The sequence below is a fragment of the Anguilla anguilla genome, chromosome 6 (genome assembly GCF_013347855.1).
Source record: "Anguilla anguilla isolate fAngAng1 chromosome 6, fAngAng1.pri, whole genome shotgun sequence".
Taxonomy (NCBI): Eukaryota; Metazoa; Chordata; class Actinopteri; order Anguilliformes; family Anguillidae; genus Anguilla; species Anguilla anguilla.
Genome location: NC_049206.1, coordinates 8,023,500 through 8,037,885, shown reverse-complemented (window position 1 = coordinate 8,037,885; position 14,386 = coordinate 8,023,500). Strand labels below are relative to the sequence as shown.

Here is a 14,386-nt window from a genome sequence, read left to right as displayed (position 1 = left end):
CAATGGGAGTTAGTATGCATTGCTTAAAATAGTTCTCCTTCTCCTGCATCTCTGTTCTGCAGAATTTTGCTTGGTGCATTTTACATTTTTTTTTTTTATTTAAACGTGCCTTCATTGGTATGAACTGAAACACTGCATTTTAGCATGTGATTTTTCTTTTTTTTTCATCGAATTTAAAGTATGTTGAATATTTTTATGGCCGTCAGCAAGCAGATGGCTAATTGAAAAACAGCCAACACTAGAGGATATGAATCCAAAAAATAATAATTTTCACATGCATGCGCATGTGTGAGTCCTCTTGGGTCTAAATAATAAAATGAGGATTTATGCCAATAACCTACCAGCCTGTATTCATTTTTTTTTTTTTTCCACCACTACAGTAATGTTATATTCAGTCAGAATGACTGGGAAAATGAAGCTTGATTTTAAGTAAATATATTATTTATTTAAAAATTAAACCAGATTTTAATTGGTGCAAATCTATGGTCCGGAAAAAGGAAAGAAAATTTACCCAAACATCTAACCCTTGCCAAGCCCTTTGGTGCAATACAGAAAATTCACAGAATGTTATACTGCCACCATGTGGGACAATGCGAAACTACCTCATTGACACCTCATACAACCTGAGCAGGGTGTAAACATGTAGTTCAGCCTTTCCCAAGAGAAATAATAATAATAATAATAATAATAATAATAATAATAATAATAATAATAATAATATAGTCTAGGGAAATATTAACTAATGCAAAATACTGGGAATAGTTTGTCTTCTCATCTATGTTCTGTCTCATATTAGATATAGATATGATAAATTACCGCGGTGCGATAGAACAAACTATTCAAACACATCTGCCTATTTAGAAGTAAATCTGCAGCTGTTGAAATATACGACCAATTTGTCGTGAAATCATCCTGACTACCTTAGAAAAATTTAAAAGAATATTGCATATAAATTTTTCATGTGTTGTGTTTGATCGTTCTCTTTTTAATTAGATGAATTTACGGACAATATTGCTAATTAGGTTGTGTCAAAAGGTTTGCAATCACAGACGGCATGGAAATAGCCTATGCACTTCACCTCCCAGGTTCCCCTGTGGTAAATATAGACCTTCCCGACTCCCCTAGTAGTATTTCCGCTGACGTCTTTTAAAAGTTTGGCGGTTGCATTCGCTATTTGTTGTATGTGGTATGAATGTTGTATGAATATAGCATCAAAGTTTTAAAGTTATCTCGTTAAGCGCTCTTTTAGAATGGATTTGTCAGTTTTGGAACTCCTTTCAAATGGACAACCAATTGGACATTCAGTCAAGATCAGTCGCAGCGATGGTAAGGTTATAAATAAGCATTTGATATACAGCTAGCTAGTTAGCTAGCTAGCTGTCTAGTAAATTACCAGCTAGACTATATTGTTTGTGGATTCTTGCACGAAAGCAGAGCTACAGCAAGCTGGTTCATTAATTTATGTCATAGCCTGGTATTTCATATAATCGCTGCTTTCTTAATGGCAACCACCTTACTGGCACTGTCGTTCTTTCCCTATTACTAACTGCCTACATTTGCAGAACTTCATTAGTCTAACGACGTTACAGTAACGTTATAGCTACCTTCAGAGAGTTTGAAAACCAAGTACATTTATAGCTAGATTATACCCAAATTACGTTACTAATCAATGAGATTAGACAGCATAATTTATATAGTCCTAAAGTCCTAAAATTTTGGATTGTATTTGTGGTTGTAACGAAAACAAACATACACCCAGTTTTGAACTTGGCAAGCTAGCTACCAAAGCCATTTGAAATGGTTCGGGAACTGTATCTAACGGTAGCGGGTTTGAGTAATTAACGTGGCCTTTGAGCAAGGCACTTGGCTATCTAACTGGGATTACTTTGCTAAGTGAAATATCCAGCTGTATAACGAATCGTATCTAACTAGTATGAAAAGCAATGTGCTCGAGTAACTCTAAAATGTAGTGAACGTTAGCTAGACTAGTAACGTTTGTAATACGTTGTAAGTAATGTTTGCAAGGTAATCTCACCGGTGCTCTGCTTCATAAAAGCTAATAATGAGCTTGTTTGTGGAGAGACCTTGCGGTAATGCTATGCCTTCACGTTACCTAAAAGTAGTTGTCACACCATTTAAAAACAACAACAAAAAAGTGTTCCTGGCTATTTAGTTGTTATGACTGACTATTTCAATGTTGTTATCTAGTGATAGCTAGTCAAATACCACTGAAGTATGTTGAACAGTTAGGTTAGCAGTCAGTCAGCCACTGCTTCTGAAAACACTGCTTTAGCAACAACACTTGGCAGCTTGTTTCTGTTTACAACGGTTCCCACTTGTCTTGTGTGACGTTAGGCCGGGTACATGCCGCAACTCTCAAGGCTATCCACCCGGAGAAATACGCTGTGTCGGTGGAATGGCAAGAAAACAATGAAACCAAAGGAAAAGAGGTAAGAGGACTGCATACAAGACCCATGCATTTTATATTTGCATTTTTACTGCGACAGTTGGTGTTCATGCACATAAATACAATATTCATACATGCAATTAGAAATGAACACCCCAAGTGAGACCTGGCCTAGATATTGTTTCAGGCTTATTCCCAAATGAACTTTTAACAAAAGTGTAAAATTAAGTACATTCTTTCCTTGTACATCCTAAATTAGTATTTTTCTGTGGCTGTTTGCACATTATACTACCAGAAATTGCTTACTGGTTTCGTAAATCACACTGACATGACCACCTACTACCTTCCACAGGTTGGAATCAATGAGCTGTGTAACCTCAACAGAGAATTTGTTGAGTACCTGAAGTCATCCAGTAAGCCTGAGCCAGTGCCAACCCGGCCAAATGTTGGTGAACATTACAACTTTATATGCTTATTTTGACCTTTATGAATATTACATTTGGAACTGCATGGTATTGGTATGGTGCAGGTAGAGGCCTGTTGGGTATTAATTTGTATTTCTTTCTAGAAATCTGAAATCAGGCTTCGTTCATCGAGAATTCCTGCTCCGCCTGAAAGTAAGTGTCTTTAACATGGTCTTTTTAGCCTGCTCAGATTATTTATAGAGCAGCACTACATTTTAATTTTCCATTTGGCAAATAAAGGTATTGCCTCACCATTTACTTACAATTTTTTTTCAATCTCGTAAATGGTTCGTAATGTATTTTTTCCCCTTTTCAAAGCGACCACTGGAGCTCATCCTACTGAGGTGTCAGATTCGGGTACGATGCACGTGCTGTGAAGTAAAAATGCATCTCGCTGATTAGCACCTGTCTTAAATCCCACAATCTTGCCTGATGTAGGGGGTGAAGACCGGGTCTTCTCTCTTCCGCATCTGTAACCACTGGCTTCCCGTACCCTCGCTGTACTAGCACAAATTTAGCTTCCCAGCAAAAAATCATCCACTCTGCTTCCTCCCGGTTTCTGTTTCCTCATCTCCCAACCCCACCCCCCCCCCTTTTTTTAATGCTCGTTTGGTGATGTCACAGATTTGCGTTGCTGCCATCTTGCACGGGTGCTGGCACAGTGCTACGGCACTAAACCCAACGTAACTGTGATTTTTATCCCAAATTATCTGGCTCGCATGCAAAATTCTTGGAGATTGCAAGAATGTTTCGCGTTGGCCGTGTGGCTAATGGGCGACTCCAAACCCCCCGAGGGCAGTCAGCTCCACGGTGTTCGTTTCGTCCTTGGCCCTTTCAGTTTGGCGCCTATTGACCTGGTGCCCAACCTCGTTCCTGGAGATCTTGGGGTCCCGCAGGTTGGTTGTTCCCAAACCTCTCCTCATTTACCCCCAGCTGGGTCCAGTTATTCGATGTGTTCCGTCTCAGGCACACCTGATGGAACTGATCAAGGGCTTGACTAGTTTCATTACTTTTGTCCAGCTTGGGGGTCCACAAGGAGAGATTTGGGAACCACTGCTGTGGGTTTTCACTCCAGCCCTAACAAAGCACACCTCATTCAAGAAAAAGAGGCCTTGTTGAGCTGCTGATTGGTCGAATCAGGTGTGTCAATTCCGGGTTGAAATGAGAACCCAAGGGGCGGGTAGATCTCCTGGAACAGGATTGGGCAGCCTTGTTGTCGAGGGCGGGCCTCGCTGGTCTTCCAGGCGGGTTGCGAGTTGAACGTGACCCAGGTTTGCCTGTTCCCGCCGTGAGCCGCCGATGCTGACGTGTCAGTCCTCCTCAGTCTACAGGAAGTCGTTTGCGCGGAGGACAATCGCTCAGCTGCTGCCCCCCTCCCCTGACGATGACGCCCTCGTACCTGAGAAGCCCGCGTCTCTGCTGGACGGGCCAGGTCAGTGGCGTTTCCGTAGAGACCGATTCCTACGGTCTCGGTCTGGAATGACCAGACAAAAACCTCAGAGCACTTCTGAGGTTATGGACCAGTAGTGGTTCGACCCGCACATCAGCTACAACCTCATAGTGCTTCTGGGTTATGGGACTGCAGAATGGGGTCATCTGTGCAATTCATATAACACCTGTCACAGTGTCTGAGTGCATGCGTACATGCTGCATGTACAGCATGCATGCTGTAATATTAAGGGGAATAAATACATTCATTTTGATTTTTAAAAAAAAAGAGACTAATGAATAAAATCACCCCAGAATCAGAGTCTTTTCGTAGTTGCCGTGATTGCTGGTGTGTGCTTGGCTGCCTGTAGAAAGAGCCCCCGGGGGGTTGCTGCTCATTTTCCCTCCCCAGGCTCGCGTAACCTGCGGAAGATGAAGAAAGGCCTCGCCACGCCGTCCTCCTTCCTGCCGCGGGTCAACGAAGTCGTCATGGAGACCGAGGTACCCGCGGCCAGGGGCGGGCCCTCCGTCAGCTCTGGTACGTCGTCGTCGGTTACGCCGCGGGGGAATTTGGCGTGCGAGGTCGGATTGGGGGGGTCGCGAGGTGGCGTGCCACCGCTGAAACCGTTTCTGTTTTTCCAGCCCGACGGAAGGCGGGCGTGGTCCCGGAAGCCGAAAAGACTCAGAACAAGAGGCGGGCGTCCCTGGCGAAGAACACGGAACTGCAGCCCAAGCGAGGAAACGTCAGTGAGCTGTCCACGCTTTTTGGGGGGGGGGCGGGGTGCAGGGGTGATGAAATTATTCCACTCGTGTTACATGTACCTCCATTCCAGCACTCATTGTAATTTGTATTATTATCCTAATGTTGTAGCTTGTACTTGCCCCTAATTTGACCTAGTTCTGACCTAGGTCAGAAGAATGTTCACTGCGTGAACTGGACTGTGTTCTTGGCTATGAATAACTGTACAAAATGAGTATTGTACCTTGTGTTTTGTAGTTGTTCCAATGACCTAGATATGCACTTTTGTACGTCGCTTTGGATAAAAGTGTCTGCTAAATAAATTTAATGTAATGAAGGTGTCCCATTTTTAGAAAGTTTAACCCCCCCCCCCGCGCATGGTTAGGCATTAATTTGTCTCGTGCATTTTCTTTCTTTAACTGAGTGATTTATCTCGATGCCCACCGTGTGCACATTGCTTTTAGGCGGGCGACATGAACCGCCCTCACTGGCAGTTCTACAAGATGATCGAGGAGTACAGGGAGTCCCTGGAGGTGGTGCCCATCTCTCTGGCAGATCCTGTAAGTGCCCCCACGGAACCTCTGGAGGCCGAAGGCTCCGGGCTACCGCATTGATAATTCCATCCGTCCTCTCGCTGTTCACCTGTAGCGCTCCCTCTGTACTCGAGACTGACAAACGTGTAAAAAATTTGGCGTTGACACGGCGACCTTTTCCCCGCAGGCTGAGGATCACAGAATCTGTGTGTGCGTCCGCAAGCGTCCACTCAACAAAAAAGGTACGGAGCCGAGGTTAAACTTTTAAGAAGTTGACGTGTCCTTTAACTGCATTTGTACTTGATGGCTTTCGAATGCTACCAAGGCGAGCTGTGTGGGGTTTTATAAGCGTACTGTATGTTCTTCTCAGAGGTGGCCCGGAAAGAGATTGACGTGGTAACTGTTCCGGGGAAAGGGGTTCTGCTTCTGCACGAGCCGAAGCAAAAAGTGGATCTCACCAAGTACCTGGAGAACCAGCTCTTCAAATTCGACTACTCCTTTGATGAAACGACAACCAATGACATCGTTTACAGGTGACTTTTCCTTCACAATTATTGTGAAGGAACAAATATCGGCATACTTTACCCTCTGATGTTCAGCTGAGTATTGTTAGTGATCTTTAGCTGTAGTACTGTATGCCACTCTTACCATAACATTTATTTTGTCTGACGAAGCACTCTGAACTTGCTTCATTTAGCACATACACAATGCGCCGCGTGCTACTTTCGTTTGTTTCTTCATCTTACCGCTAGGCTCACCGCTAAGCCGCTGGTCCAGACCATTTTTGAAGGGGGGGTGGCGACGTGTTTCGCTTACGGCCAAACCGGAAGCGGGAAGACCCACGTGAGTCCCAAACAGCTGCACGCGGCGGCCATTTTCCTGTAAACTTTCAAAAAGCTTCCATTTTACCCTTTTCTGCTCTCTTTACCTTGCAGACGATGGGAGGAGATTTTTCTGGGAAAAACCAAAACAGCTCAAAGGGAATCTACGCTCTGGCGGGCAAGTGTGCTTTGCTGTTCTCTGCTCACACCCGCAGACACGCACGCACGCACGCACGCACACACACACCAGCCTTTCACTCACCTGTCTCCTGTCCTTCCCACTCTCTTAACAGCTCAGGATGTGTTCACTCTCCTGGAGCAGAGGAGGTACGCCAGCATGGGCCTGGAGGCCCACGTCACATTTTTCGAAATCTACAATGGCAAGGTGAGGCAGAATGTTCCGGCACTTAAATTAATGACTTATCTAATTCGGTTTATGAGAATGGGAGGGGTGGGATATTCTCCCAATTATAAAATGCTGAATACAAAAAGACTGACAATTGCGGTAAAAGTAGGGAGAGGAAAACATATTAAATAAATTTAAAAAAATAAAGATAATGAAAAGCGAAATTAATTATGATTATTCATGGAAATAATATAGTTTAATAATAGTTTTAATAATAACAGTATGCAACTAGTTGTAATAGTGCAATCATCACACAACCAAGTCAAGGAAATCTTTAGGTTAGTTATCTGAATAAGACCTGTTAAGTCATGGCTTAATAACACTACTAAACAATTGAGAATCCCCGCCTATAGTGCAGCTAGTTGACTAGTTATTTTCACTCGTATTCGGTTTCCTGGATTGTTCCCCTTGCGTTTCCAGAACAGTTTATGGATTTAATTGATGGTCTAGACAATCTTTGTTACCCGTCTAGTGTACATCACACACTGAGTTTTCTACCTCTTGAGGGAGATATTTACATTCTTACATTTACATTTATTTTTTTAAGATCTGTCCTTCACTCTGAGGTTATTTTCCTCATACTTACACACAGGATCTCAAGTTTTGCTCACTGGAAACATAAAACTGAAAGTAAGCTTCTGGCACCTTCTGTTATGGGTGTAATTAGCACTGAGCACACCGTGCACTTAAACTTAATACCGTAAGACAGAGGTCGACTGGTATAAATATTTAGTTGTATGCCGTATAAACGACTGCCTTATAAAATAACTTTGACCGATAATGTAAGTTTGCGTTCAGCTCTGGGAGTGCAGCCATGCCTGGCGTCTGTGGGTCGCTTCCCTCCTTTCAGCCATTATCTGGAAATAACAAAAATAAATACATATGGAAACCAAAAGGAGACCACACACGCTACATTGTAACATTCTTCTTTCCGCATTGAAACGGTGCTCGTTATTAGAATTTACCTAAACACGACCGCCTTTTTTGGATGAACTTTGGTGTACTTATTTGCAGTTTTTTTTCCATTGTGTAAAATTTTTTGGTCTTTGCTTGGCTTTTTTTTTTTTTTTTTTTTTTTTTTTTAATAAAGTGTCTATCATTTAAAATGTTCTGTCAGAAAATGTAATCTATTCTAGAAGATATACTGTTGCACATATAACTACACATTTAAAATAATTGTGGGGGGAAGAAAGTGGTTTGCTGTTTTCATCATACAAGTAAAAGCCTTTAATGTTGCAACTACGCCATTCAAATGTATCGTCCTGCATTATTCTGTTTTCATGCGTACTGCATATACAAGCGAGGATAGATAACTGGCGCTGGTGGCAGCTAGCATTAGCGCATGAGAGTGAATAACAAAAGACCATTCAGGTTCAGCCCATCTAGGCTCACGACTAATGGGTGCCTGGGCCCACACCGGCCTTGCGAGCCGTGCCGCTAACTGCCAGACATGCCAAGTGCTGGCCGGGCAGTGTGTGGGCTCTTCCCGTGTGAAGCTAACCCTTTTCCTTTTCTCTGCCCGCGGCAGGTGTTCGACCTGCTGAATAAGAAGGCCAAGCTCCGCGTTCTGGAGGACGGGAAGCAGCAGGTCCAGGTGGTCGGCCTGCAGGAGGTGAACGTTTCGTCTCCCGGCGACGTCATCAGGCTGATTGACATGGGGAGCGCATGCAGGTACGACCAGTTCCAACCCGTTTAAAAAAGCCTACTCTTTGAAGTCAGTGTTCTGGAACTCTGTTGCTTTCAATTACCTGTAGTTGATTGTTACACCATCATTAGAATGTTCATTGTTCATAAAGGGTTTAGGCACATTTTTCTATAGGGAAGGCTGGCAATATCTGGAATACTGCCTAGTAATATACAATTTTTATGAACCCTATTTTATGACCTGTTATTTTTTCTGAACTACTATGAATAACACTACAGTTTTGATGAAAGCCTTACTTTGGCCACATTTGAACATAGCTATAGCTATAATCTGCTATTGTACCTTAACTATCTAGCAGTGCATCTTCATAAAGGCAAAATGATGAAATGTGTTTTCACAACGTCTCGAGATTCTCGCGTAGCAAAATCACTTTGAAGAGAGTGGCTGCGGTAACCGACCAGTAAATCGCCTGGTGATTTTGGTGAAATCCGGTCGCGTGACGCTCACCGAGTTCTCTTCCGGCAGGACGTCCGGTCAGACGTTCGCCAACTCCAACTCGTCGCGCTCGCACGCGGTGCTGCAGATCGTGCTGCGGCAGAAGAACCGGCTGCACGGCAAGTTCTCGCTGGTGGACCTCGCCGGGAACGAGCGCGGCACCGACGTCAGCAGCAACGACCGGCAGACCCTGGTGGAGACGGCCGAGATCAACCGCAGCCTCCTGGCGCTGAAGGTAGCTGCTGGTAGCCATGGCAGCATGCGCTATAGCGGTCTCAGGCCCTGGCGCTGAAGCTAACCGCTGGTCGCCGCCGTGGCAGCGTGCGCTAAAGCTGTCCCAGGCCCTGGCGCTGAAGGTAGCCGCTGGTAGCCGCCGTGGCAGCAGGCGCTAAAGCTGTCCCAGGCCCTGGTACATTGGGCGGGAACCCGCACGGGAGTGGGGCTGCGCTCGGAACGGGCCGGCGGCCTTTTCTCCCGCTACAGAATCTTTAAATCTCGAGCGTCCCAGTTCGGGCTCGACCCACGGGCCATAACGAGGGTGGGAACTACTCTGCTAACACAAAACATTCCCGCAATGTTACTGCGTTGTTTTGTCAGCGTTATAACGTTGCCACTACCCGACAACAGCATTGTGAGAACGTTTTGTGTTAGCTGGGTACTCTGGATATCAGCAGGGTCGGGGTCAGTTTCGATTTGAGGGAAGCAAATTGAAATCCGGTTGGTGATTTGAAAGGGCGATGGGCGATGGGTGATGTGCGAGTGGCGCTATGGGACGCGTCGCGGGCGCTCTCCCCCGTTTGACAGAATTCCCGGTTTCTCCTGGTCAGGAATGCATCCGCTCCCTGGGGAAGAACAGCGATCACATCCCCTTCAGGATGAGCAAGCTGACCCAGGTGCTGAGGGACTCCTTCATCGGGGAGAACTCTCGGACCTGCATGGTGAGTTTACTGCCAGGGGAAACGACTCGTTCTGTGAATGAACGAGCCGCCAGCCTGTGCACTGGAGGTGGAGTTACCCCTCCGCTTCAGCAACCCTTTGCTCAAAGCACATGCGGATTACCTGTAGTCATGTATCCAAATTTAATTTGCACACACATTAGACTAGTACTTTTAAATGTGTTACATGCATTTTATAATATTCTAATATTATAAAAAATGCATTATTTCTATTCATAATAGAAATAATACTGCTATACATGTATAGTTTAAATGTCTGGTGTAGGGTATGCAGTAACTGGCCTGTGGGGGGCGCTGTAAATGTGACACTGTTCATGTGTTTAGCAGGACTGGGTGTTTGCCTGTGCTTCAAGGTGGCCATTTTAGTGTTGCTCAGAAGCGGTGTTAAAATCAGTTGTACGCAGTGGAATGAAAAAAAGCTCTTACCCTGAGATTCTCCAGTGTTGACCCACCGTTGGCTTTTCCAGATTGCCATGATCTCCCCTGGGATGGCCTCCTGTGATTACACTCTGAACACACTCCGATACGCCGACAGGCAAGAGCCCACCGTTTTTATTTTTTAATAACTAATTGGAGTTTTTTTTTTTTTTTTTCGCTATAAAGATATTTGATAATTTATTTCAGTGTGCCATCAGGTCTGTTATTTACAAAAAATGTTTTGTTATTTTTTGCAGTGTATTTAATTCTTTTCAATGTAAATAGCTCACATTAAGACTGTTTGCTTATGAGTCATGTGCGGTGGAATTGTTATGCCTGACCCAGCGTTTACGCTGCTGTGTGCAGACTAACGCTGTGTTTCACAGAGTCAAGGAGCTCAACACGGCCACGACCGGAAACGATTCTGATTCCGATAAGAAGTCTGAAATGGAGGTGGATGACGATGACGACGACGATGATGATGATGATGAAAGCCTGACGAAAAACGTGAGTGAAAGGCGGCTTGCAGCCGTCCCGCGGTTGTGTGAGCCCTCCCTCTTTAACTCATTACCCCGGCTAAACCAGCTAATTATCTGCACACACAAGCACCAGTTCACTTGCCGATTATAGAATAAAACATTTAATATAAGGACACACGTACAGTTTTCATTCACTAGCCTGTCAGTAAATACAGGTAAAATGGTAATTTGCATAAATTGGGGCTAATTACGTGCGGGTGTTATAGTGAAGCCTTGGAACGGGTGCAGTCCTCCTTGCCCACCCCTGCTGTTATTGGTGTCCTTTGGAGGTTGCAGTGAATAATTAGACTATCATATCTGAGAGCCAGGTGCACACGCTGAACTACTGCACACTGGTAAAATCATACTGTATAAAACTGGTAAAATGCAAGGTACTCTGAATTAAGCACACCCATATTGGCAACAATTCTGTTGGAATTTTTATTCTATTTTATTTATTTATTTATGAAAATAATGCCGGGGTTGCTCACCAGAGCCGACCGCTGGCCTGAACACTGCCTTCGTTCAGGGCCCACAACCATCCTAGGACCACACTATTCAAGTTTTTATTTATTTATGTTTTTATTTTATTTTTTGGAGCACTTTGGGGCCACAACAAAATTTGTTTAAGGGCCTCTGAAACCCTAGGGCCAGCTCTGCTGCACTACACACCGAGCTTGTCTCAGCCAGAGCGCCACACCCGCAGACTGCAGCGACGAGCGCAGTTTCCACAGCAGTGACATTCTCAGCTGTGGGACCTGGATCTCTCCTCTAGGGGGTGCTGTTGCTGTGAGCGCAGATGAGAAGAAAAACAAAAAAAAAAGCTAACTGCTAACGGGTCTGTGTAATCCATGTAAATTTCACAAGGTATTTCTGGACAGATGTCAGTGTCGGTATTTATAAAAAATTTTTAAAAGGGTGAGGGTGCCAGGCAACTGTGTTCATATTATGGGATGCGTTCCTCGACCTAGAATCCATGGTCACTTTATGGTCATGTGACTGGTCACAATGCTAACGCCCCGTCTCCCGTTTCCAGCACACCCTGGTGCCGATGACCAGCGTGTACGAGGCGGTGTCCCAGGTGACGCAGATGGAGGACAGACTATGCGAGGTTTTGCACGTGCGTACCTGCGTACAGCCCCGCCTCTCATCTTTACTCCACTAAAACAACTCTACGCCAGCCGCACTTTTCTTAACGCTACACTTTATCTGCCCATGAGGTTCTCTGTAGTTATTGCATGCATATGGTTCATTTGTTTTGATGAATTAATTATGACTTCTGTATTTGACTATTAAGGATTCTTTTAAATGGTTAACCACTCTATAGTGCATACCGCTTTGTAGTCTTTTAACCAATGATCAGTTGTAGTGTCTGAGGGCCTTATTTACTAAGATTTATAAAACCTTTTAGCACACGCAAAACTAATAACCAGTGATTGGTACAAAACAAATACCACGAGCAGTCATTGGTCGTATTATAGGTTTTGCGTGTGCCAAAATGTCTTGCGCATGCTAAAGGTCTCGGTAAATGAGGCCCTGCGTGTACATGTTTGTGGTTCGTTGCAGTCTGTACCTGTAGGCGTGTAATCCGTCCGTTTTGACGGCGTGTACTCTCTCGCTTTGCTTTCGCCTTCGCAGAGGGGCAGAGAAATCGCGAACGCTATCGAGGAGCCGACGCACAGCATGAACGCCGTCCTGGCGGAGCTGGCGGATCATGTGATGACACTACAGGGTATGTTTCATTTCGGGGGGGGGGGGGGGGGTGAAAAGGACACGGTATGGTTGTAGATTACGCAAACGATCCCTGCTAAATTTAAAAGCAATAAAGCAAAGTGTTACACCCTCTATAAAAAGCTCTCTAGGTTCAAAGGCTAATTCTTCAGTTTTAGTTGTGCAATAAAAAAGACCATTGGTTAAGTTTCATTGGCGGTGATCATGTAGTTAAATTTGATTAATCTTGCAGTACTAACACTGCAAGCTGCATTTGGCATTCGGGTTATGGCAGCTTGTGCGATGATTGTCACATAGTGAGTAAAATCTATTCATATATTCTCGAATCACTGAACTGCATGTTTGCATAAATGGTGCCATGCCAGTGTCAGTTAATAGCTTTGCTTTTCGTTGGTTGATGGTATGATATTAAATATAACGCTGGTGTGACCCTGCTTTCCCAATGCCTGCAGATTGCTTCCAGGCTTTGCAAGCGGCAGTGAAGACCGAGGAGCTGGCAAGGATGCCCAAGAAGGCGCATCTCTGAAAGAAATTTTAAAATGCTCTTAACCGTTTCAGCTCTGTAAGAAACTGAAACATTTTCACGGAAGCAACAGTGCCATAGCGGTGCCCTTTTAATATTTGTACACATTTAATAAAGTTTGCTTTTTCGCGGAGTTGATTACGGCCTTTGTCCCTTGTAAAAGTTATTTTTTAAAAATAGAGTTTGAGTGGTCTTTGGAGTTGGTCATTCTAAATACGATGGCCAAAGCTTTTTTTCCCCCTCCAACGTTCCTTTCCAATTAACTTGCAGTTTAACCCAAATTAAAAGGGAACCTGACTATGCAGACTTACATACACCCTCATAGTGCTGCATTCTAACATCATGACATCAGTGAGGGACAGCTGGAGGATAGGGGGCAGTAAGCCCCTCTGCCCGGCTTTCTGTGCGGTCTCTCATCCCAAATTCTCTCTCTGCCCCTCCCTCTATACCCCCAAACCTCTCTCATACACAAGCTGAAGCTGGGCATACTCTTTCGCCTCGAGAAAAAAGAGCTGACACATGACAAATCAAAGCCCTAATAAACAGCTAGCACAGAACAATTTTCCCCAAAGGATAAAAATAAACAGATTCTGCCGTCAACTGGGTGGCCCCACATCTCTGTGTGAGGCCTCGCAACACAACTGTTTCCTATGAGAGCCGCTCTGGCCCCCGTCACGGTGGGTGGTATACCCTTCACCCCACCCACCCACCCAACCGCCAGTCTGCCGATTCTCACGAGCTTGCGCGCCGCGGAACACTTCGTCTCCGTCGCCTTTCCTTTCCCTTCCCTCGCGCGTGTTTACTTTCTTTTGAAATCGCGCGAGTCAATAATTGTTAACAAGGAAACTCGGGCGCGGGAATAAACTGGGCTTTGTCCGCCCGTTACACGTCGCTCCGCTTTTATTGCGTGGAGATATGCGCATTGTTCTCAATTTGTCATCTGTCGGCATGCGAGGACCGCAGTGGCTGTAATCCCGCTGACTGCTGAGGTAGAAATCTGCTGCCAGATAATTCACTGAATCAATGCCAGGCTATCGTAAAGCGAAGCTATTGTAGTAAGGAACGATACTATGCTCAACAACCCTATTAACCATTTACATAAAAACCTCGCCGAGCTGAGCAGTTGCATTAAAACAGTGTTAAAACAATCTTAGCTAGGAACATAAAGTCAAAAGCATGCCGTAGTATCGAATCTACCAAAAGCAGAAAACAGACTAGCGACCCCCAACCGAGCGAACTAATAGGCTGTTTTATGTATCTGACCAGTTTCCTCATACTGGATTTGAATGCATATGCTTTCTTT

At 44.7% G+C, this 14,386-nt stretch overlaps 1 protein-coding gene across 2 annotated transcripts; it reads left to right on the top strand.

Annotated features, from left to right (window-relative positions):
- Positions 1 to 1,127: 1,127 nt before the first annotated feature.
- kif2c (kinesin family member 2C) lies at positions 1,128 to 13,226 on the top strand. Of its 2 annotated transcripts, XM_035420902.1 has the most exons (22): positions 1,128 to 1,326; positions 2,356 to 2,450; positions 2,760 to 2,852; positions 2,976 to 3,024; positions 3,190 to 3,228; positions 4,196 to 4,303; positions 4,712 to 4,837; positions 4,942 to 5,042; positions 5,503 to 5,598; positions 5,759 to 5,813; positions 5,942 to 6,104; positions 6,324 to 6,414; positions 6,507 to 6,570; positions 6,686 to 6,777; positions 8,327 to 8,469; positions 8,969 to 9,173; positions 9,766 to 9,876; positions 10,362 to 10,429; positions 10,698 to 10,818; positions 11,866 to 11,949; positions 12,468 to 12,561; positions 13,013 to 13,226. In XM_035420902.1, the coding sequence occupies exons 1-22, from the start codon at positions 1,251 to 1,253 to the stop codon at positions 13,084 to 13,086; spliced, it is 2,148 nt and encodes a 715-aa protein (XP_035276793.1). In that variant the 5' UTR covers positions 1,128 to 1,250; the 3' UTR covers positions 13,087 to 13,226. The 2 variants fall into 2 exon arrangements, with proteins under 2 accessions (XP_035276793.1, XP_035276794.1); XM_035420903.1 differs by lacking the exon at positions 3,190 to 3,228.
- Positions 13,227 to 14,386: the final 1,160 nt, after the last annotated feature.